This window comes from Amphibalanus amphitrite, unplaced genomic scaffold (genome assembly GCF_019059575.1).
Source record: "Amphibalanus amphitrite isolate SeventyFive unplaced genomic scaffold, NRLGWU_Aamphi_draft 000112F_arrow, whole genome shotgun sequence".
Lineage (NCBI taxonomy): Eukaryota > Metazoa > Arthropoda > Thecostraca > Balanomorpha > Balanidae > Amphibalanus > Amphibalanus amphitrite.
The window spans coordinates 436,788-462,444 of record NW_024881607.1 but is presented as its reverse complement, the minus strand read 5'-3'; the positions used below and the strand labels follow the sequence as shown (position 1 = coordinate 462,444).

At 47.6% G+C, this 25,657-nt stretch overlaps 1 protein-coding gene across 2 annotated transcripts in view; it reads left to right on the top strand.

Annotated features, from left to right (window-relative positions):
• The window catches only part of LOC122381038 (UDP-N-acetylglucosamine transporter-like), a 70,258-nt gene that overhangs the window by 25,832 nt on the left and 18,769 nt on the right, over positions 1-25,657 (top strand). For both annotated transcript variants that reach the window (XM_043364730.1, XM_043364729.1), the window contains exons 5-6: positions 7,070-7,241; positions 12,369-12,487. In XM_043364730.1, the coding sequence (XP_043220665.1) occupies positions 7,070-7,241; positions 12,369-12,487 (291 nt within the window). The remainder of the gene's footprint in view (positions 1-7,069; positions 7,242-12,368; positions 12,488-25,657) is intronic.

Here is a 25,657-nt window from a genome sequence, read left to right as displayed (position 1 = left end):
TTTTTTTCAGATTTTGCGAGATTGAGTGTAGGTATTTGCTAGGTGAAACATAGCTGTAACTATTTTTTTTTTCTTCCCTGGAACGGAGCGCCGGACTTTGCCATTCTACACTCCGTGCGAGTGAAATCAGCTCATACTTTCTCGGTGTAGCAGCTCAGAGTGCACGGCCTGGCCGGCGTAGGGTTTGGTGGCCACGTGGTGTTGGCCGGTGGTTGTGCAGAGAGTTGGTAAAATTGCCGTTTTGTGGTGCCTGGTGTTGGTTGAACTGTGGTTCCCATACAGGTGAACGGTTACTGGCGTAAGGTGTGCCAGGTGGGCGTACCCCGTGGAGAATGAGCTGCTGGTGATGTTGGCTCTGTCCGAGCGTGTCCGAGCGGGGTTTTCAATAGTGGGTTAGGGATTGTTGATAACAAGGGTACCAACTACCGGGTGAGACTTGAGAGGGTAAATGGAGTTCATTGTAAGGATAACCAATGCAATGGTATTGGTCTAAGATGGTATTGTTATCTGGTGTTGATAGGTTGGAATGAAAGGTTTAGTGGGTGATACAGAGGTACAGAGGTGATACAGTGGAACCCAGGTTGGGTGTGATAAGCCTCGGCGGACTAGGATATTATGGATTAGAGGGGGATTTATGTAAGGTGGTTTTGGGATGCATTAGCGATAGCATAGTAAGTTACAGGCTATTACCCACAGGAACTTTTCACACCCATGTTTAAAGGCTGCAGTAGGTGCCATTTTCTAGGATGCAGTTTTAGGGTAGCCCGTGATTGTGTGGCTCTAACTCTGCATTGAGGTACGAGTTAACTGTGTTTCGTTTTTTATGGTAGTGACGTTTGTAAATCTTTTTTTTTTGCCAGAGTGAGGTGCCTTTCTTGTAGTTGGTCAATAGAGCATTGCCGTGGCATGCATAAGCGACATCTGCAATATGCATATCCTGCCGATATCTCATCACACGCATTGTCAGATAAATGGCTCTAGGTATATTGCCCCTATTGATACGAGATTTCGGCTAAAAATGGCTATGTGACACAATCTGTTTTTTTTCTTCCATGGCTTGGTGGTTGGCATCCGACTCTGAACGGCGACGGATCGGCACACTCGGCGGGGCCGGCCCGCTTTGCCAGAGTCTTCTTTGGCCGCTGGAGGTTTCCTTCACAGCTCCCACGTCAGCTGGGGGAGTTCCGGCCCCTCCCAGCTCATCTTGCTTCAGTGGTGCTGCCTAGCAGGTCTTACGGGACATCGTCAGGTATAGGCCAAGGTGGCCGGGGTTTTGAAAGGTACGTTATTCCATGTACGGGGCCCGGTGCATATGTTAATAGAGGTTCTAGGGGACCCGATAGGGTGGATAGTGAACGCTTGGGCATGGGCGATATCGGCATTTTTGAGGGGATATTTGGTTCCACCAAAAGGGACATGAGGGCAATGCTGGTGGAAAGTAAGATACTATGATAGTAATAAAATTGTGATAAAGTCGTTAGGCGGAGCCCGTAGATAAAAAATGAAATTTAGTCAACTCTAACGTTAGACGTGTTTCCAACCTTGGTTTGCTGCTGCTGCTGAGGGTTGTTAAATCGTCTGTAACTATCTTCAAAGCGGTCTATTTCTTAGCAAATTATTTCTACTTGTCGCTATAGAATATGATATGACCTTTCTCCTGCAAAACAGCGAATGAACATTGAACAATACAGGTCAGGTACTATTATTAAAGCTAAAATGAAGTAAGTCAGTATGCGTTGCTAGGTTGCTAGGCGCCTCTGAGAGAATCACACTAGCACCTCTGAGCGCCCACACCGGCACCTGCATGACATTCCCACACCAGTGCCTCTAAAGGCCCCTTACCGGCGGCTCTTAGGGCCCTACGCCGGTGATTCTGAGGATGCTAACGATAACCGAAGGTACCATACAAGCGCTTAGGGTCGCTGAGCTTTTAATCCCATACCGGCCTTCCAAGGGCGCCACGTCAGTGCACTCATTGCCCCACACCCCTCCCTTACACCCGGAGCGGGTAAACTGTGTTATGCCTGTAGCAACGATTTTACCACAGTTGTACTTTAGGTATTTCTCGAGGTTGACTCAAAATGGTCCAGTGTAAAAGCTGGCCTGCCAAACTTATGGCCAAGGCCAGGCCCAAACAAAAGCGGGATGTCAACAGCAGATGTCAAATCGATACTGTAACAGCAGAAACCATTCAGATGGCAAGGAAAATGCCGTGTGTTTATGTTTAGGTGTATAAAGGAAACAAGAAGTCCGGAAAAGGGAGGGAAGGTCCTTTCTCGCTGCCTCAATGTTGAGGGGGCGCCGCCCCTCGGCTCTCAGGTTGGGAGGGGGGCAAGCGCCCCCGCTGCCCCCCTGTTTCCCGGGTATATGAAAATTACTCACCAAATAAGGGATAAGGGTGGAAAATTGATGGTCAGATAAGGCCTAAAAAGAGTGGAAGAAGAATGTACAGCAAAATTTAATACAAGGCTGGTATGTGGGAAGTAAAATGGCTATCGATCCATGCAAATGCTTTTTCTTGGTAAAATTGGGAGTGGAAAATGGGCTTAAAAATGGAGGCGAGTGAAGAGTGATTTTCATTTGGATGTCGTTTCCAACCTAAATCAACAAATTTTGGGGCACTGGTACGGGGTACCCCTCGCCAGCATCAGGGTTGACGTCACTCAGGACCTGCCTATGGTTGGTTGGTGGGTGAGTTACTGTACCTTCTATGGGTGACATTGAGCCGGCTCGGCGTTTGGAGGCAGTAAACACCTCCAAAACGTGTCGAGCTGGGAAGCAACGGCAACCCATATTGGCCTGTTTTAGTTTACAGCGTAGGGGCTGTCTGTATGCCGGTCATTTGGTCCCTTATCAATCCGGAGCTTCGCGGAAAGGCAAGCTTGTTGCCCGTGGCGGGTGATGCGGATACTATCAGATTTCAAGAACGGGTATTTTTGGTATTCGGGTCGGGTAATTGTCCTGAACATTCGGAGAATCTTGGGATGCCCGATTCTGCAAGTCCCGGGTGAAGCTCGCTAGTCTGCTCGGAGGTGTCCCCTTCTACAACGACCCCGGGGCAGCTCGCTAGTCTGCCCGGAGGTGTCCCCTTCTACAACGCCCCGGGGCAGCTCACTAGTCTGCCCGGGGGTGTCCCGTGTCCCCTTCTACAACGACCCCGTGGCAGCTCGCTAGTCTGCCCGGGGGGTGTCCCCTTCTACAACGACCCCGGGGCAGCTCACTAGTCTGCTCGGGGGTGTCCCCTTCTACAACGACCCCGGGACAGCTCGCTAGTCTGCCCGGGGTGTCCCCTTCTACAACGACCCCGGGGCAGCTCGCTAGTCTGCCCGGGGGTGTCCCCTTCTACAACGCCCCGGGGCAGCTCGCTAGTCTGCCCGGGGGGGGGGTGTCCCCTTCTACAACGACCCCGGGGCAGCTCGGTAGTCTGCCCGGGGGTGTCCCCTTCTACAACGACCCCGGGGAAGCTCGCTAGTCTGCCCGGGGGTGTCCTCTCCTACAACGGCCTCGGGGCAGCTCGCTAGTCTGCCCGGGGTGCCCCCTTCTACAACGGTCTCGGGGCAGCTCGCTAGTCTGCCCCAGAGTGTCCCCTCCTACAACGACCCCGCGGGGCAGCTCGCTAGTCTGCCCGGGGGTGTCCTCTCCTGCAACGGCCTCGGGACAGCCTGCTAGTCTGCCCGGGGGTGTCTCCTACAGCGGCCTCGGGGCAGCTCGCTAGTCTACCCGGGGGTGTCCCCTTCTATAACGGCCTCGGGGCAGCTGTCTAGTCTGCCGAGGATGTACTTTTCTACAACGGCCTCGGGGCGGCTTGCTCGTCTGCTTGGAGGTGGCTGCCGCCAGGACGCCGGTATAGCGCAGGCGTCATTCCGGAGGCTTAGAATGCTGATGCCGGCGCGCGCTGAGAGCTCTCCCCTTTTTGCTGGTCGGCTATCTATGACCTGATTACCTATAGTCTCGTGGTCACTGTTTTAACCCCTTGCAAAATTTTAGGTAACATTCATGGTCGTTATCATTGCCACGTATAGCACAGGGGCTAAGGTACACGTAACAGTAGCTGCGGCCTCTGTTTTCAATTGCCTAACAACCAATGGGTTTCCATGTTTTTTTAAGGGGCGGCGCTAAAATAATAGCATTAATAATAACAATAATAATAATAACAACAATAATAATAATTTAACAATGACAAAAACAATAATAAAAGAAAAAAGCAGCTCGTTAGTCTGCCCGGGGAAGCCGTTTCTCATGGCCTCGGGTGCTGCCCGGGATGCTCCATTCTTCCTGCACCTTCTACAACGGACACGGGGCGGCTCGCTAGTCTACCCGTAGGTAGCTGCCGCTAGGACGCCCGATAGCGCGGGTGTCCTTACGGCGGCTTAGAGCGCTGATTCCTGGAGCGGGTGAGAGCCCTCCCCTTTTTTGCTGGGCGGCTGTCAACGACCTTCGTTAATGCTGTTCTAACCCCTTCCAAAGTTCTGGGAAAATTAATGGTCGCGCTGATAGGCATGTGCATAGGGTTCAAGGTAAAGGAATATACAGCTTCTGTTGTCAGATGCCTCAGAACTCATGGATGGTTGTTTTTTTCGGCGGGTATATCGAGGGCCTTTAGTTGGTGGAGGCTATCATCGCAGTAGTGGCTAATGCTAATGGTTGTTAGTCCTGCTGTAAGGGCTGCTGTAATGCCGTAATATTGTTCTTCATTGGTGACTGCTGTATCGCTCACATTCATGTTGGCAGGTTTTAGGGATCGTGGCGTTTCTGGTAAGCTTCGGGCCAGGTTGAGGAAATAATTACCTACCTTCAACCAAGCACGTATTTGGGTGGGTTCTGCCACTGGTCTCGACACTGGCGGCGACTAGAGGTCTTTTGTGTTAATTTGTATCCCCCATTCGGTCTGCTGGTCTCGGGAAGGGGGTGTTTTTATTTTGGCGCATTGGTGTCTGGGTGGATGTATTGAATGGGTGGGGACACCATTGCGCCGCGCGGGGGGAGGAGTGGCGGCCCGTTGGCAGGGCAGTCTCGGTTGAGACATGTATACTTGCTAGTATGTTTGTGTCGTGTTCATTTGGGCTGAATATACCAATAGCCCCTTTTTGTACAGCTACAGTGTTTTCCTGGAGGGACTTGGTTGTGAGGTTGGCGCTGAGATTGGTTACGCATAGCATAGCTAATTGTCTCTATGTTTGCTGGCAGCTCGAAGGGGAAGCGGAAAATATTTTTGGAGATGCAGCAAAGAGTTTGGTTTCCAACCTTCCGAATCAGTTGTCAATGCATGCCATATTTGTCTAGTGTACACACAGATACCAAAATCTTAGATTTTTGGCCGGTTCTTATATGCTTTATTAGAATGAGAAATGTGTAAACGAACTTTTGAGACACCCTGTACTTAGCTCCATAAAATAAGTACTGCAATCTAGAAACGCTCACCAAATCTAAAGTTACCAAGCGATTTCAAAGTTCTTTATATGGTCATGTAGACAAAAAGCGGCGCTACAACACTGCTGTCTCGAATTCTCAAAATTTTGGGTTTTTGACCCCCAAAAAGTCAAAAAATTGATTTTTTAGAAAAAAAAAACTAAAAAAATCAATTGTTTTTCAGAAAAAAAAACTCAAAAAATCCGAATTAAAAAAACGGAATATAATTGATAGTCCCTGCACTCTTCTATATACATACCTACCAAATTTCAGATCGATATCTTGTTTTTTTTTTGGCCAAGTTATAGCGAAAAAACTGTTCAAAAATGATGACGTCAAATTTTGAACTCAATTTTTTGCGATTCTAGACCACGTAGGGCAAAACAAAGACCACCATTGAACTCCCCTTGACGAGCTGCATCGAATCGATACCCATTTTATGCAAAAATATCAACTTTGAAATTTGACCTAATTTGACCTGACTTTTACCTGACCTTGACCTGACCTTCACCAGAACATAATCTAAACTGACCCCAAAGGCTGTGTGACCCACATGATCGTATTTGGCATATAAAATGAACCATAATACATGCATCACATGATATTTTCATATTGTGACCCTCAGTGACCTGACCTCTGTGATCTGACCTGGTATCAGTGACCTCAAATAGCAAAATATGTGTTTGAAGAACATTTCCCCATCGATGATTTTCAATGAAATGCATTTTACTCGATTTTACAGCGCATTTCTTGAAATGCCTGTAAACGGTGAAAATTTGACCTTTGACCTGACCTGTGACGTCATAAGTTTGACCTAGGTCAATAAAATTGGGTCACAAGGTAGTTCCCTGATGGGGCTATCTAACATCGTTTATCGCTTGTCGCTAGGTTGTGTGGTTCTCGAGATCTTAGGGGGGGGGGGCAAATTGCCCCCCCCCCCAACAGGGCGCGTTGCTCGGCAGAGCCCAACGGGGCGCGGGTTAATTATTTCACTGTGCGGCTCAAAAATGATTGGGGAAGGCTAAGACATAATGGACTGACGGGCACACACTGTGTAAACTGCTGTAGGTAAAACGAAAGCAAATAATTTTAAGCAAAAAACTGCGATTGCAACATGATGACAGATGGTTAGATCACGGCAAAACCAAAACAGGTACGGCTTTTTGTGACCCGCCATTAGAAGCAGCACTCAGCAGGCTTAAGGGATCATTGCCATGCATAATGTTTGCAGTTTTTATTTAATGAACGCACGCTAGCGGCGTTTGAACTTGCGAGTATCTGCCAGTCATTTTACGACATAGAAAATGTCACGACTTCTGACAATCACACAAGAGGCCGGTTTTGACAAAAACATAAAAGCTATGTGGTTTCAGATGCCCCAAACATTTCTTTGGTTGGCCATATCGCGATTTACTCGGTTTGGTAAACTTGACTTTTTGGTATTTATGGCCACTCGTGAACCCCCTTTGCATCACTCTGCCCCCCCCCCCCCCCCGCTGACGTGGGCAGGTGGACAGGACGGCCGCCGCGGCCCGGCTGTGGTCAGCTGCTGAGTGCCCCCCCCCCCCCCGCTGACGTGGGCAGGTGGACAGGACGGCCACCGCGGCCCGGCTGTGGTCAGCTGCTGAGTGCCCCCCCCCCCCCCCGCTGACGTGGGCAGGTGGACAGGACAGCCGCCGCGGACGGCCGCCACCGGCACACCAACCATCTGGTGGGCCTGCTGGCCGTGCTGGCGCTCTGCATGTCCAGCGGCTACGCGGGCGTCTTCTTCGAGCGGGTGCTGAAGCACGGCGCCGCCAGCCAGTCGCTCTCTGTGCGCAACATGCAGCTCTGTGAGTGAGCCGCCCGCGCGCCCAGTGCACCCGGCACCTGCACAGCTGACGCCTGTGCTGTCCACTGTCAGCCACATGTACATATACCTATATCTACCTGCTGCCGGTCGTTTAAAGTGCCTTCAATGCACATGCACGTGATTTGAGATGCGAAAAACATGTTCGCTCAAATGAACTCCGGACCTGCTCCGGGCTGCCACCGGCCGCAGCAGGCAGAGGCGTTCACTCTTTGCCGTGTATTGGCGACAACATCAGCAACATGATGGCGGCCAAAAACCACTCACACACATACCAAGGGTAGCCGAGGCAGCAAACGGCGAATCCAAATCGCCAGCCCTGAGCGCGGCCGTCCCCCGTGCGCACACCACATCCGAACAAGCCAAGCTCAACCAGCACAATGGCGGCCTCTTATACGGCCTTGATGGCGGCCAAAACCGATTCGATTATTACGAGCGAGCGAGCGCAGCGAGCGAAGCGAGTCTTTTCAATATAACGGGAAAATTTCAGTATGAGCGGCCCGCCCGGCCTGTAACGCTTTTGAGAGGCTTATATCTCAGCAACCGCTGGACCGATTGGCCTGCGGTCTTTTTTGCTGGGTAGCCCCATCCCTTTTACAATAGACAATAGACAATAGACAATATATTACCTTACCTTTCGGTAACGGGATTTTTTAGGCTGTAAGGCCTGTAGGACCCGATCTTGGCGAGCTCCTGGTGTCAAGCATAGCTCAGTCTGTGTTATTCAGGACATTCCACTGGAACATGTGGCGGTAGCGGCGGGACACCTTCAATTAAAGGTAGTGTGCCAGCTTTCCTGGACCGTATGGAGTTAATGGCCCAGATAAGGAGAACCGGATTTTTAGAACTTATCCATACCTTCAAAACTCATGGAAACGTCTTAAATTCTTCAAATTTTGAGTACCCCAGTGCGAAATTCGCCCCGACGGGTTGTCGGTCGTACCCCAACCACATTTCACACCACTATGAACAATAAATGCACACACTGAAATCGCTATTACCGATATGCTCATCCAATCAAGTTTCGATAAACCCGTTCATCATCATCTCCTGCGGTTTCGAACACGCCTGTTAGGTGGCTTCTGATGCTCGTCGAGGTCGGAATTTCCAAATACGCGTGGTGCGTCGGGCCGCGCGCTCTGACTTCGGCCAAGAAAAATGCGTCAGCTGATCATTGTCATTTCTGCCACTTGCGTGTGGTGAAATGGGGTCATAACTTATAAGACGGCTTTTTTATATCAATTATTTTACATAAAATCATATTTCAAACCATAAATAATGTTCGACAGCCAAATAAAAGAAACAATACCAATACGGGCTTACAGTTTAAGGCTCGACATTGTGTTGTCTACGATTAGACAGCTGATAACTCATTCCCGTACGTCGTATGGTCGTAACACTATAATGACCTTTGCTTATTGTCACAAGTGCGCCGCATTCGCGATTGTTGCCCGACGCCTGTTTACAGGTGAGCCCACTACAGTTGTTATACATATCTAAAAACCGAAAAACTTTTAGGCGAAAAATGCACTATTCCAGGCCCATTTTTGATTTTTTTTTGCGATATTAGGTAAAAACAGAAGCTTCTTATCCTAGGAAAAATAAAATGGGAAATCTTTCAAAGGTGGCACACTACCTTTAAAGGGGGGGGGGGGCACTGCCGACTTTTGGTCCTATTATTTTCATGCAACGCTCATAGGGCTAATGTTGAAATGACAAGATCAAAGGGGGGCACGGTGCCCCGGTGCCCTCCCCGATCTGCCGCCTATGACATGTGGCTATTACTGCCCGTCGTCAGTAAAACAGGTGATGATAAAATGCAATAAAAGATGAAAGATTTTACCCCGTAATAGACTACCTTTGATACATCTCAGTGACCGTCGTGGCACGTGCCACGTGAAAAGTCAAAGGTGTTCAAGCTGTTTTGCAAAAGTAGGTAGTGATTTTGATAGGCTCATATCTCAGCAGCCGCTTGGGCGATTGACTTGCGGCAATTTTTGTAGGGTAGCAGCGTCCCTTCTACCAAGAAAAGGATACTCTCAATGCATGTGGGTCACCCCCAGTGCACGTGCAAAATACAACAATAAGAGGTGTCAAATTTGTTCCCATTTTAATAACTCGGTAATTACTGGGGCGATTTCACTGAAACTTGGCATACAGGTAGGCACCCACCAGGCAATGCATCCCCATGTGTTGCGGTTAAGGTGCTACTGCACGTGCGCACGTGCAGGGGGCGCTGCCAGATCTCGAGAACGGCTGGGCCGATTGCGCTCAAATTTGGTACACGGTTGGGGACCAGTTAGTAGGGTGCCGTGCAAAAGTCAGTTTGGACCCCGTTTGCACGTGCGCACGTGCAGAATGCCGCTTCCAGATCTCAGGAACGGCTGGGCCGATTGCGTTCAAATTTGATATACTGCTAGCGACCGGTTAGAAGGGTGCTTTGCACAAGCCCTTTGGAAGTGCCCTCTCGCCCTTCCGCACGTGCAGGGCTCACTATATCGCTCGCTCGTTCCTCGCCCAAAAGGCGTTTTACTGGTTGTAAATACCGCAGACCGCAGCTCGGTTCACCGTTCACCAACACGAGCAAATTTCAAAAATTAATATCCCATGGCGAGTGCCAACTGCCAACCTCCGGATCCAACGCTTGTTCTGACTGGCGCGGATGCAATTTTGAATTTTGCTGGTTACGAGCGAGCGAGCGCAGCAAGCGAAGTGAGTCTTTTCAATACCAGTAAAACGCCTTTTGGGCGAAGAACGAGCGAGCGAGATAGTGAGCCCTGCACGTGCGGAAGGGCGAGAGGGTACTTCCAACGGACTTGCGCAAAGCACCCTTCTAACCGGTCGATAGCCGTGTGCCAAATTTGAACGCAATCGCCCCAGCCGTTCCTGAGATCTGGAAGCGGCATTCTGCACGTGCGCACGTGCAAACGGGGTCCAAACTGACTTTTGCACGGCACCCTACTAACTGGTCCCCAACCGTGTACCAAATTTGAGCGCAATTGGCCCAGCCGTTCTCGAGATCTGGAAGCGCCCCCTGCACGTGCGCACGTGCAGTAGCACCTTAACTGCAACACATGGGAATGCATTGCCTGGTGGGTGCCTATCTGTATGCCAAGTTTCAGCGAAATCGCCCCAGTAGTTACCGAGTTATTAAAATGGGAACAAATTTGACACCTCCTATTGTTGTATTTTGCACGTGCACTGGGGGTGACCCACATGCATCGAGAGTAGGTATCCTATTTTTGGTAGAAGGGATGCTGCTACCCTACAAAAATTACCGCAAGTCAATCGCCCAAGCGGCTGCTGAGATATGAGCCTCTCAAAATCACTACTTTTACAAAACAGCTTGAACACCCTTGACCTTTCACGTGGCACGCGCCACGACGGTCACTGAGGTGTATCAAAAGTAGTCGATTACGGGGTAGAAGGGATGGGGCTACCCAGCAAAAAAGACCGCAGGCCAATCGGTCCAGCGGTTGCTGAGATATAATCCTCTCAAAAGCGTTACAGGCCGGGCCGGGCCGGGCCGCTCATACTGAGATTTTTCCGTTATATTGAAAAGACTCACTTCGCTCGCTGCGCTCGCTCGCTCGTAATAACGGAAAAATCTCAGTATGAGCGGCCCGGCCCGGCCCGGCCTGTAACGCTTTTGAGAGGCTTATATCTCAGCAACCGCTGGACCGATTGGCCTGCGGTCTTTTTTGTTGGGTAGCCCCATCCCTTCTACCCCGTAATGGACTACTTTTGATACATCTCAGTGACCGTCGTGGCGCGTGCCACGTGAAAAGTCAAGGGTGTTGAAGCTGTTTTGCAAAAGTAGTGATTTTGAGAGGCTCATATCTCGGCAGCCGCTTGGGCGATTGGCTTGCGGTAATTTTTGTAGGGTAGCAGCATCCCTTCTACCAAAAATAGGATACTCTCGATGCATGTGGGTCACCCCCAGTGCACGTGCAAAATACAATAATAAGAGGTGTCGAATTTGTTCCCATTTTAATAACTCGGTAATTACTGGGGCGATTTCGCTGAAACTTGGCATACAGGTAGGCACCCACCAGACAATGCATTCCCATGTGTTGCGGTTAAGGTGTTACTGCACGTGCGCACGTGCAGGGGGCGCTTCCAGATCTCGAGAACGGCTGGGCCGATTGCGCTCAAATTTGGTACACGGTTGGGGACCAGTTAGTAGGGTACCGTCCAAAAGTCAGTTTGGACCCCGTTTGCACGTGCGAACGTGCAGAATGCCGCTTCCAGATCTCAGGAACGGCTGGGCCGATTGCGTTCAAATTTGGTACACCGCTAGCGACCGGTTAGAAGGGTTCTTTGCGCAAGCCCGTTGGAAGTACCCTCTCGCCCTTCCGCACGTGCAGGGCTCACTATATCGCTCGCTCGTTCTTCGCCCAAAAGGCGTTTTACTGGTTTATAGTCACCGTGTTTTTTTTTTTTTTTGTAACTTTCTAAGTGCCGTCATGCCACACCATTTTCGCCTAGAAAAGCAAGATTAGCTGTTTGTTTAATTGTTCATGGACAGTTCGTGAACAACGTTTGTTCGTTTATTTCATACTTTACGATTTCCTTCATTCAAGGTCATCTGTGCACGAGCAATGGTCTGTCCCCAACCCCGGGCTGGGTGTCCCTGTTCCTGTCCCTGTTCCTGTCCCTGGGTTGGTTGTCCCTGTTCCTGTCCCTGTCCCCGGGTTGGCTGTCCCTGTCCCTGTTCCTGTCCCTGTCCCCGGGCTGGGTGTCCCTGTCCCTGTCCCTGTCCCCGGGCTGGGTGTCCCTGTCCCTGTCCCTGTCCCTGTCCCCGGGCTGGGTGCCCCTGTTCCTGTCCCTGTGCCCGGGCTGGGTGTTCCTGTCCCAAGTTCCCGGACTGTCCCCGTCCCTGCCCCCGGCCTGGCGGTCCCTGTCTCCGGGCTGGGTGTCCCTGTCCCTGTCCCCGGGCTGGGTGTTCCTGTTCCTGTCCCCGGGCTGGGTGTTCCTGTCCCTGTCCCCGGGCTGGGTGTTCCTGTCCCTGTCTCCGGACCGGTTGTCTCTGCCCCCGGACTGGCTGTCCTCGGCCCTCGGAGTGACTGTCTCTGTTCCCGGACTGACGATGACTGCCCGCTGGCTGCAGCGCTCTTCTCTGTACCGTTCGGCGCGGTGGCGGCGGCCCTGAACGACGGCGCTGCGATCGCCGAGCACGGATTCTTTTACGGCTACACGGGCTACACGTGGGCCGTGATTGCACTGCAGGTGAGCCACGGACACCTATACCGGCGCGCTGGTATGTACGTGCAGACTATACGGCGGGCGCCAGGACGGTCTTGGCGAGGGGAGGGCTTTCCACGTCAAAGTAGACGTCGAAATACGACACCCCGCTAATTTTGCTGAAAATTTGGACGCAAACTGGACATCGTATAAAACTGACTCACGTCCATTTTCGAAGTTTGATGACGTATCGCTGGGATATAGGCCATTATGGTTCTTTTTTCTAAGTTCCACCTTCACTGTAAACGTCTCTTTAAACACAGCACGAGAATTGGTAGCTGAATTACTGAGGAAACTCGTTGGCGCACAATGATTTCGCAGACGATCAATAGGGTTGGGACCTATCTGCATGCTCTGTATGTTTTGGTAAAATAAAAAAGCTCAGAATTTTTAATGATTTAATTTAAAATCACTTTGTTAAAAAAAATGCCTAGTTAGTTCAGAAATTAATTATTTGTGGCTGAAAACAACTTGCTTCTGATTGGTCGGGCTAATCATGACGTCACATGTAGGTATATAACTGTCTGTATATTTGGCGCAGTTGAGACATACATTTTCTATGTATTTTCCAATGGTAAATCGGAGTGATTGGTCGTGTTTTCAGTGTCTCTTTATTTTGCGTTGGTATTGCGTGGCTAAGAAGTTTTATCAAGAATGGCATATACTAAAATGTTCCTTTAATAATGGAGCTTCAATATCTGTGAGTTTTATTAGCAAGCGAAAACTGATTTCGCTGTTATTTTATCTGGAAATGACTCATTTTTTTAGGTCAATATTCAAAATATTTTACGGAAACAAGTTGGCACTTTTCTTGATTTTTGCACTCAAATCGCGTGCGATTTAACTGTATTGGAACTTGCAAAGAAGCTTGGTGATTAATTAACTGTGTTGTTATGGCACTGTTTGCAAAGCATGGATAATGAAACTCTGCCAAAGACTTAGCTACATAGCAATGCCTCAAGTAATACGCAGGAGGGACAGAATTCAGAGTCCGATCGAGAAGAATCGGTGCAAATGCTACGAAGACCAGGCAGCTCTGATACAATAGCTAGTCGTCTCACTACTCTCACTCCATTAGACCAGCTGATTCCTGACAGCACCGACTCGGATGCAAAGATGGAGCTCATCTTCCAAGCCAGAAACCAGTTCTTTGATGGAAGATGTGATGCTGCCTCTGTCTCTGCTTTGTTGGCCACTTTGGACGGGGCGGAGCTCCGCTCCTTGCGTGAGCGGTTATTCGCCTGTCATCCAGAAATAGTTCCTTCGTTTGCTGGCCGTTCCCTGATTAGGTGCAATACGGGGAGCTGTAATCAGGGAAGTAACTTTCCATATGAAAGGGGTGCAGGTGCACCCCCGTCCCCCATCCACTAGAAGTGCACCCCCATAGGCTAAGCGGCGCCCCACACGCCGCCCCACACCGATTAGCTCTAGAGCAGATGGCGAGGGTGATTTCCCGGCTACATGCCATCTCGGCGTCGTGATGCTTGTGGGCTTGGAAAGCGTCCAGTCGTATGTAGGGTAGTGTAGGGGTAAGGTTGAGTTCAATAAGGTCCTTACATTTGAAAGGTTTGAACAACCCGCAATCAGCACAACATACCACAAGTTAAATAAAAAACTACCAAACTCCGCCCAACTAATATTAATAAACATTACAGCCAAACTAATGGCCTAAATAAAAATATATCTCAAATCCTAACAGTTATCGCGGGCGATGGCGCCATGAGTTGCTATTATCCAAAACAGATGCAAATAAACATGTTTGTATGTCCTATGTATGTTTGTTTTAAAAACGTTGCAGCGGCGCTGGGAACTGCAGTCTTAGATCTGGGTATGTTTGGCATCTGCAACTCTTCATATATGTACACATTAACCCTATTTCGGACGGGGAGACCTTTCAGGATTTTCTTGTACAATTGCCAAACGCCGCGAGACATTCAGCTCATATTTGGTGACTTTTCCTAAATGCTCATTGCGCACATCTCAGCAAAAAAAAAATGCCGGGTCAGGTCAGGTCAGGTAACCAGAGCGGGTTTGTTGACCCCACCTCAGAAAAGTTTGCAAACACGTCAGAGCTTGAGTTTTTCACGAAGTTATTTCCTCTCATCAAGTCTTCAAAACAGTACCTGCAGTATGTGTCGTTTGTATATTTCAGAATTTTTGAGCTGTGACCTGAGGTTAGGTCAGAGTCGTGACCTTTACATTGCAAGCCTATGGAAAAGTATTGAAATGCGACCTGCACCTCGAGTAAACGAGTCAAAACCACCCAATTCTTTAAGAATTATGACAAATTATCTTATCTGTAATGATCCAGGTGCCATGACAGGGACACCGGAGAGGGTTATCTGAGCCGAGATCATGTGAGGTGATATCTACCATATATCAATGCTCACAATACTTACAATATTGACAATGCTTTTGCTTACAACACTTACAATACCTACTTACGATGAGACCAGCAAGCACTCTGCCGTTACAGTTCTAACTTCTGTTTCGAAAAACGACGTTACACACATTCGCTGCCAGCATAACATGTATTGTTTGACAGTAACAAAATACAATTGACATCTGAACCCCAAACGGACCGCCATCCACTCAAATTTTATAACCCTGACCGGTCAGGGGGCGAATGGAGGTCTTTTCCTGGGCATTACACTCAGCCCTTGCACAAAATATCTCACCTCACAGTGATCATTACAACAATAGCACCGACTTGATAGTGGATTTCAAAGTACTTGCATCAGCTCTTCCTGCTATTGCAGACGATCATCTCCTCAGGGTAATGTTGTTCGGGACATGAACGAAGATCGTTTTCGGAGTTTCATAAGTGCTACTGCAACAGCCTGGCACAAAACAGGACTTGTACGCTCTTCTCTGCACTTTGCCCTTCAGTATATCACAAAAGAATTGTTTAGAATCCATCTTACGCTTCTTTCACAGTCTCCCTTGCCACCGTAGGGCGTAGATAGATTGCTGTTGCTGGTAAGTTAAGGCACGGTATTAGAAATTAACTCGGTTCTCAACGCCTTAAAGGGATTATCAGGGTTTAAAAATTGAAAGGAATTGGCATAAATTTCCAATCAATGAACTCCCCAGACTCTGCCGATTCTAAATATATGCATAAAATGTAAATCGGTACCAAAATTTGCGAGATATAGCCGTTTCAAAATTGACAAAATTGTACTTACTCACGCAAAACAAGTACTTGGGCGGCCAAGTTGGCCCATCACTAAAATGTAAACAAAGAGCAGCCTTGGGAAATTTCGCCAAGGCCGCCGCACCGCACTGTCGATTTCCACAAGACGGGCCTTGTCTGTTTTGTTTTTGTCTGTTGTTTTTAGGGCCTTGCAACAAGATTTTAGTGCTTGGCATTGAATTTGGATATGAACAAATTGAAGATTTGCTTTTCAATAAGACAGCAAGAGTTATCAACATTGCCAAAGTTATTATTTTGATTTGGGTGTGATTTGAATAGCTTGAGCTTGTTTGCTGATCATCAAATCTTGATTAATATCATTTAAATGTCAACAATTTTCAAGGGTAAATTTGAGTGTTTTATTTCAATAAATTGAAATGTAAGTGCATCAGGCACAAGAGCTAAGTTTCAATCTGATTATTTTGTCAAGAGTGGTCAATCTAATGTAACGTCTTGCGAGAAAGCTTACCTAAGTGACTGAAGAAAGCGCTACCTACAGTTTTTCAAGATCTATGTTGATCTGTTTTTTTCGAACAACAGGTTGTACAACATGATGTTGTGACATGACCTCTGTGTCCTGTACGTCTCCCCTGCTGCTGCAGCAGAGCCCCGGCTTCAACTATAGTTTGTTATGGGTGGGCTCTCCGTGAACGTCTTGGTGCGTTTCTACATATTGCTGCTGTGAAAGGACGGTACATGAAAAAATATGTAACTTGTATGTTTTTTATTGCCCTGGTACCTACTTAATGTATATTTTTGTTGTTTATGAGTTATAAATGAATATATTTTGAGGAAAATTGAGGCATTTCAGTTTTAGTTTGTGGAACAGAACAGAAGCTGCTGAGTGCGGATCATGCTTCAATTGAGAGAATCATCCTCAGTTATCTACATATAGGCATGCTTTGTAAGCTCCTTGCATTTTGCCAGCTTCTACTTGCTAGTCAAAGTTGTAAGAAGGGTTAGGGAGAACAATTGCCAATTGGTACACACTACACATGCCACCATGTGCAATCACCAAACGAATGAACGTGAGGGCCAAGTCCTTCACACAGCATGGATGCTTATAGGTACTGCACTAATGTATAATGTTCATTATGTTCATATTAGCAACTCATTCAGGCAGCCTGCCTTGTGGTATTTCTGAGTTTAAGATTTTGTAAGACTCACACTAATCATAAGGTAAATTATATTGATATGTATGGATGAACAATGTGCAAAGGGGTCGCACGTGCGTGCTCAGTGCTCAGCCATGGATGCACGTGCCTTCTCAACAATGGGCGTGCTTGCAGACATCTCCATGGACGAACAATGTGCAAAGGGGGGGGGGGGGGCGTGCCTCCGCGGCCGCCTGTTGGCTCAGCCGCTGCTGCTGCTTGGCGCCGCTGCTGAGCGCTGCCGGAGACGCCGCTCGCTGCCGGAGCTGCCGGAACAGTCACCGGAGCTGCCGCCCGCTGCCGGAGCTGCGGGAGCCGGGCCCGCCGCTCATCTGTCAGGACCGCCGACGGCAGCACGCCCGTCTGTCAGGGTCTGTCAGTGCCGGCAGTGGACGCGCGCGGGTGCGCGCCGGTACGTGCCGGGTACGAACTCGCTTGGGTGCGCCCCGGCTGTGGACGCGCGCGGGTGCGCGCCGGGTACGGACGCGGCGTGCTCGCCGGGTAAGGACGCGGCGCGCGCTTGCGTGCCGACGATGGGCGCGCGCGCGTGCATGCCGGCCATGGCCGCGCGCGTGCGCCCCAGCCATGGACGCGCGCTAATGCGCGCCGGCGATGGGCACGCACGTGCCTGCTCGGCAATGGATGAGCGACGAGCGTGCCTTCTCGGAAATGAGTATACATGCAGACATTTCATGGATGACCGCTTTCAATATGTTCAATGTGTTGAGACGGATCTGAGTAAACTGGAGAGAAACTAGGATAGTTTTAGTCCTGCTCAACTAGTTCTGCCAATAAGTACAAACACCACCTTGCTGCCAACTGCTTACCAAATACCGCATCTGTTGTACCCTTGCATGATGCATATGTACATACAGAAAAAAATACAGTCTGTTGAAATCTGAAAACATACACTGCTGAGCACTGTGGATGAATCTGTATGAACCCTGTGGCTCAGCGAAACCTTCTGGCCCAGGTTATAATTGACAGTGAATTAGGAATCAATCCTTGCGAAGAGAAAATAGATCATTGTGCTTTAGATGAGCATAATGAAGAAGCGTTCCTGAAGTTGAGTTAGTGACTTTCCATCATCCATGCCAGATGGCCAAAACACACCATTTCAATACTGTCCCAAAAATATATTTCAAAACACTTATTGCATGGCTATACACACCAGCTTACTCAGTCACCACACTCAAACCAAGGCCATATAAGGGTAGTAGTATAGCAGGCGTCACACTTGTTTTTTTGCAACCATGAACGAACGAAGAGAGGCGCTGTAGGTTAGGTTTGGTTTGGTAAGGTTTGGTGAGAAAGCATCTCTGGGTATAGCGCATCTCCTTGGTTGCAAAAAGAAGTGTGACGCCTGCTTTATGACTACCCATATAAGTAGATTCAAACACAGTCTACTGATACAAACGTCACTGGTCTCAAGTCTGCGCTCAATGCACCAGATGTACACTACTCACAATACGTCAGGACTCAACGTCAGCCACCAATTTTCTACATCAAAATTCACATCAGGTTTTCAAAGTAACAATGTATGTGCCACTTCTGTACTTTGTGCTACAAACACAGAATAAATGATATCAGTCAGCAATGCATTGCTCATTGTCAGCCAAAGTCTGCAGTCAGTCCGCAGGCTTTGCAAGTAAGTGCAGTCTGCGGAGATCAGTTGCTTTACACACCACCAATATCATGCTGCAATGTGCTCAAAACATGCCTATACACCAACAACAAAGCACAACCATGAAGCACCACTGATAACACTTAACCTCGAAGCACACAACATGATAATTTATTTATTTTGAGTACCTACAGAAACAGAACGTCTCAAGGCCACTCGTGCTCACTCCGAAATCTGCCAGTCGCTCAGCCTTGAACATTGACATTATTTCATCTGAAATCTATTTTCTTCACTTGATCAAAGTTGATCTGCGTCATACATCTTACAACGGATGTCTCGAATTATTGGTAATGTTCAGCACTTAGCATTAAAAATGATAGGTAACTTTGATTCAACACTAGTTCCATCCCAGCTTCTTCATTGCTTGAGCTATATCACTTTCAAGTTTAATTACTTGAACTAAGACATTCTTGAATTACACTCGGGATGAGCTTAGTTTGAACGCACACAACACAATTTTTTAATTTGAATTATTTTGATAACCCACAGGATATCTAGAATGAGAAGCTGAGAAGAATGAGAAGAAGGTTGTGTTCGTTGTGTTACGGACCTATGCTATATTTCCCTATTTTGTCTTGGGAAAATATAATGGAGCATGTAATCATGATGTAATCCATTATATTTTCCCTAGATCCATTATATTTTCCCTAGATCCATTATATTTTCCCTAGAAATATTTAGAAAAGTCTCCGCTAGTGTAAACCCTATGGGCGTTTAGAGATGGACCACCAAGTACTCGCAAGTTTACGCGGCTGGCAGCCGCGAAAACTTTGGAGGCCCACCATTGGAAAATTAGGCAATTTTGAGACGAATGACTTTGGATTGGGGCTTCAGTCACGTTCTTCTACACGTTTCACTGAGTAAGTCCGAAATTTTGGAAAAAACCCTGATAATACCTTTAAGTTATTTTCATAAAAAAGAACAAATAAATGATCAATAAGATGACAGGAATGTAAACATTTTAATCGTAAAGTAGTCCAAATATTGGAATGAGCTTTTGCTTTTCAGCATCCTCCGATTCATCATCTTTATCATTTGAAAATTCGAGGTACATAAAATGTTTATCACGCGCTCATGTTAAGTGGGAATATAGTACACGGCAGACACATCAATTTTTGACACTGAACATTTCATCCGTAAATGTTTTAGCATAATTAAAGGTAAAAACAGTGCGAATGGCAGAGTGAAGCAAACAACATCTTTCACCCATTGATATAACATGTAATCGTGGTGCGCCAGATGCGCCATTATTTGTCAACCGCAGAAGGTGACATGTGACGTAACAGCATCAAGAGCATCTTTTTTCAAGAACTTTTCAAAACAAGTTTCCTATCTTTCTTCCCCCATTTCTCTCAGCTTATTGATTTTATGAGGCAATGGTATGCACCATAAATTCTGTGAAAATAGTTTGATCATTTTCATGCATTCTTAAAAAATCGAGTTCCCAACCCCATTGTATCAAAATTATGTCTACCTGGCTCCTTTTTCCCAGACTCGCAGCTCAGTATTTGCAACCCCACAAGGATCGAGGACTTGTCAGAAAGTATAACTGAACTTATTAATAAATCGCACGGCGTTTAACGTAACAGTATACCAGTAAAGCGCTTTTGGGGGCGAGCAACGGAGCGAGCGAGAGGGTGGGCCTTGCACGTGCGAAATTTCGAGGGGATACCTCCAACTAACTTGTGCACTGCACCCTACTAACCGGTCTCTAGCGATGTGCCAAATTTGAGCACAATCGGCCTAGCCGTTCTCGAGATCTGGAAGCAGCACCCTGCACGTGTGCCCGTGCAAAATGTGTCCCAACTGATTTTTGCACTGCACCCTACTTACCGGTCCCTAACCATGTACCAAATTTCAGCGCAATCGGTTCAGCCGTTCTCGAGATCTGGAATCGACCCCTGTACGTGCGCACGTGCAGCAGCAGCCCAACTCAGGCACATGGATATGCATTGCCTAATGGGTGCCTACCTACATGCCAACTTTCAGCGCAATCGGCCCAGTAGTTACTGAGATATTGCAACTATTACAGAACTGACACCTCTTCGTTTTGCACGTGGCACGTGCATAAGAGGTCACCACGCCTCACGCCTCGGGAATTGTCCAATACTTGGTAGAAGGAATGAAGCTACCCTACAAAAATTACCGCATGTAAATCGGCCAAGTGGTTGTTGAGATGCCTCGCAAAAGCGTCCGCACGGCCGGCCCACCCCCGCTCATACTCAGAAATTTCCGTTAATCTACGTAAGACTCCGCTCGCTCCGTAAAAAGCCGCCCCACACTGGACCTCGCATGCGGGCATAGGCGGCGGAACGGGGAGGGCACCGGGGCACCGTGCCCCCCTTTGATTTTGGCATTTTAACATTAGCCCTATGGGCGTTGCATGGAAAGAATGAGACCAAAAGTCGGTGGTGCTCCCCCTTAAAGGGACTATCCCACCTTCTAAAATGTTGTTAAAACCAGTTAAATTGTGCGCGACTTTATAGATTGGATGACCAGGAACACGGTTCTGGCATTTATTTTTCATTAAACATCTTAGGCTTCCCATATTCCAAACACAAACTTTCAAATATGTGACGTCACAGCCCAAAATTACCTCCTTCCCCAGGCCACATTACTGTCATAAAGCTGATTCTTTTTACTCTGTAGGCACCACAACAAAGTTCAGACCAAGTTTTAAGCGATTTTTCAACGAACAACCCCATTTAAATCAGAATGACTAAACGAGGTGACGTCACACTAACGGTCGCTCCATGTTGAAGATAGGGCCTTGTACAAGGCCCATTTTCAAATGAAGGGAACGAATTTCTTCAACACCAAGAGGCCGCGGGGGTTGCAACCTAGATAGATAGTGGTTTCTGAACCTCGCCGCAAACTTGGCTATCTCAACTCAAACCCCATGTTAAAGGTGGGATAGTCCCTTTAATTGAAGGTGTTCCGCCGCTACTGCATGCGGGTTGCTAGTTTTTGGGTTTTCGGGTTTCTTTAAAGTTAAAGAATACCCTCTATGTTGAGTGACCCTCACCACCATGTAACAAGCGAGTCTGCATGTTTTTAGCATGCGAGCTAACTTGCATCGCATTCCAAAAGTAGGGTCAACTTTCGATTTTGCTCGCTGCGAGGTTTGCGGGTTTTTCGTTGGAGTCGAATTTTGGTTCGTTGCGCTGGTATTGCGACTATATGTAAGTTTCTGAAGGTGTACCGTCTTCACTGCATTCATGAAGTTAGCATAAGGGAACGGTCTGATAACTCTATGAATTAGTATTATGCCCGCAAATTCAAAACCCACAAACTCGCAACCCGCATGCGAGGTCCAGTGTGGGGCGGCCTATGACTCCGCTTGCTTCGCTCGCTCCGTAATCCTCGGTGTTAGAAACTTATTTTAAAAACATTAGTTCATATCTCAAATACAAAGTGCGCTAGCCAGTTTTCTCAGTAATTCAGCTAGCAATTATCGTGCTGTTACCATAAAGATGTTTCCAGTGAGGGTCGAACTTAAAAAACGAACTATAGCTACCAGTAAAACGCCTTTTGGGCGAAGAACGAGCGAGCGAGATGGTGAGCCCTACACGTGCGGAAGGGCGAGAGGGTACTTCCAACGGGCTTGTGCAAAGCACCCTTCTAACCGGTCGCTAGCGGTGTACCAAATTTGAACGCAATCGGCCCAGCCGTTCCTGAGATCTGGAAGCGGCATTCTGCACGTGTGCACGTGCAAACGGGGTCCAAACTGACTTTTGCACGGCACCCTACTAACTGGTCCCCAACCGTTTACCAAATTTGAGCGCAATCGGCCCAGCCGTTCTCGAGATCTGGAAACGCCCTCTGCACGTGCGCACGTGCAGTAGCACCCTAACCGCAACACATGGGAATGCATTGCCTGGTGGGTGCCTACCTGTATGCCAAGTTTCTGCGAAATCGCCCCAGTAATTACCGAGTTACTGAAATGGGAACAAATTTGGCACCTCGTATTGTTGTATTTTGCACGTGCAGTGGGGGTCACTCACATAGATCAAGAGTATCCGGCCTTTGGTAGAAGGGATGCAGCTACCCTATAAAAATTACCGCAAGACAATCGCTCAAGCCGCTGCTGAGATATGGGCCTATCAAAATCACTACTTTTGCAAAACTGCTTGAACACCCTTGACTTTTCACGTGGCACGTGCCACGACGGTCACTGAGATGTATCAAAAGTAGTCAATTACGGGGTAGAAGGGATGGGGCTACCCAGCGAAAAAGACCGCAGGCCAATCGGTCCAGCGGTTGCTGAGATATAAGCCTCTCAAAAGCGTTACAGGCCGGGCCGGGCCGCTCATACTGAGATTTTTCCGTTATATTGAAAAGACTCACTTCGCTTGCTGCGCTCGCTCGCTCGTAATAAATATATTTTTGAATGTGTTATTGTTCTAGTTTTATTTTTGTCATCCGAACCAAATTAACTGGGTCTGCTAGGCAAATCGCAATTAATTACGCTTCCTTTTTTAAAATGAAAGAGGAATGATCTTAAACATAAACCGCGCCCTAGTGGGGGGGGGACTATTCCCCCCCCCTCCAGTGTTTTCGCAATATCTCTAAACTACTGTGCCGATAGTCGCGAAACTTTCAGTAGGGTAGACCGGGGCAAGTCGCCCCGCCGAGGTAAAACGCCTCACCGATGTTTCTCGGAACTGGCAGAGTTCTGGGGAAACATCCTCTCTTCTATAAAACGTGCACTATATGATCATTATATGAGCAAACTGGAAAGAAATTGTGATGACTCTTTCGGGAGATATAGCCAAAAATGTGTTTTTTGAGTGATTTTTATGGTTTGTTGTCAGATTATGCATCATGGCGTTCTTTTATGGTCCACATCAGGTTAACGACTTTTATGTATTTTGAACAACTATTGTCTAACGCTTATCATGCCGGGTTGGTTCGTGTTAAATTATGTCTTGCTGGAGTGCAAGGCGTTCTTCTCTGACCGAACTACGTGATGGGGTAAAACGCCCCAGTAGGTCGCGGGGCAAAAAGCCCCATGGGGCGTTTTACCGCATGTGTTGTTCGGGCTACCCACTTTCTAATGTTCGGTAGCTGGCGAACAGTAAGTTTCTATGCCTTTATGTGTATTTTTCTCAGCAACTGGATGGCAAAGGAAGTATTTTGTAAACATTTGCATTGCAATAATTTATTATTTGGTCTAATGAGGCAGGTTAAAAACCTGCTCATACAATAGTGTCATAGCTGAACACCTGACAGGATGGAATGTGCTAACTTCGGTGCCGTGCCTCCAGAGGTCTAACGGACCTCTCACATAAGATTTAACCAACTACCATGTTAAATCTTTAATCTAAGGTATGGGGCTACTTGCCCCAGGCCGTGGGGCGTTTTGCCCTGGGGTTGGGGCAAAATGCCCCATTTGCAGTTGCCTCACAAATCACTTCCTAGCTTGGAGTCCGATCATAAGTGAATGAATTTGAGGGGTGCAATTTAAAGTAAAATGTCCAAAGAACGCATTGAGCACAAATTTGGCCTTCCAGGTGATGTGGGACAAAATTTATGTAGCAAAATAAATTATCTGGGGCGTCTTGCCCCAGGCTACCCTACCCTCTCGTGCATCATTTTTACACCTTGTGTCCAAAAATTGTTTTTGAGCCTATGATAGGTTGGCCACAAATGACGTCAGAGTGACGTCATGTTAACCCATTTTCGACCCCAAAAAGTTATACGGGAAGATTTATCATGCCTACAGTTTTGAAGATAGAGAAAAATGTACAGAATCAAAAAGATGTAAAATGAACTGCTACAAAACTGCTGTCTCGGATCTTTTCTTTTTAGTTTGACCCCCAAATTTCAAAAGTGATCTCTGGAAATAATACCCTAAAATACAAAAATCAAAACTTCGAAAAACCGGATTATATGATCTAGACCTATTAGTCTGCTATCGACATACCAAATTTTAGCTCGGTAGCTCTATCTTGGGCAAAGTTATGGCGAAGAAAAACAGCTGCTTAAAATTGATGACGCCAAAAATTCAAGGCCAATATTCAGCCGTTATAGACCACGTAGAATAAAACTAAGACCACCATTGGATTCCCTGTGATGAGCTGCATCGAATAGGTAGCCCCTTTTGTGCAAAATATCAACTTTGAAAATTGATCTTTTTTAACCCTTGCCCTGGCAGGACATTTTTCATTACGCGGCCTGGCAGGGGGGGTCGATGCGACCCCCTCGCGATTGGCTCCTATGGCACCTAGAAACACCAAATTTGGTGGGTAGGTGCCCCCCCCCCCGGAATTCTCGCCCCTGTGCAAATTCGGTTGCTCTAGCTAGGTCAACATTTAGGGGGGTTTGGGGGTATAAATAAAAAAGTTCACTAAAAGTCAAAAGTTTTTCGCTTATACTAGAGGTGGCAAAAGATGAAAATTTTGGGAACCAGACTCGAACCAGACCCGGCTGGACATTTCTGGAACCAGTCGGACCCGGTCTTAGTTGGAATCGGAACCAGTTGGACCCGGTCCCCAAAAGTAAATTAATGCAAACTACTTGTAGACATCATTAGATGAATCATGTATAACAGGCTATTTCCCACTAGGAATACTCATGAGCTACTGTGTGCAAAGAAACATTCATTTCATTCACTTCATATTTTGCAATAATGTGTAGTGTGCAAGATGTATAGTTTATGGTAGGACCCGGTTGGACCCGTCAGAAAATTTCCAGGAACCGGTCTGGACCCATATGGGTCCAGACTGGTTCTTTGGACCGGGTCCTCGGGTCTACATTTTGCCACCTCTAGCTTATACCTTTGATCTATCATCTAATTAAGATAGAGCAAAAACAAAAGCACCAGTGAACTCAACACGTCAAGGCGCGTCGAATGGCATAGGGGAGGTGCAAACGATGTAACTTAAAATTGACACATTTCTGCATTTTCTCAACGCTGGCAGTTGTCGTATTCATTTTACTTTACTGGACAATGAACTTGAAATGATTGAGTAACTACTTATAATGAAATTGTGACGTATTATTAAGGTCTGCAAGGCGGCCAACTTGCCCCACTAGCAGGGTTATTTGGCCGGGGGTGTGGGGCAATTGGCCGGTGTTAGTTTGAGGCCGGGATTTTTTGTTATGGGCGAGTCAGCTTCACA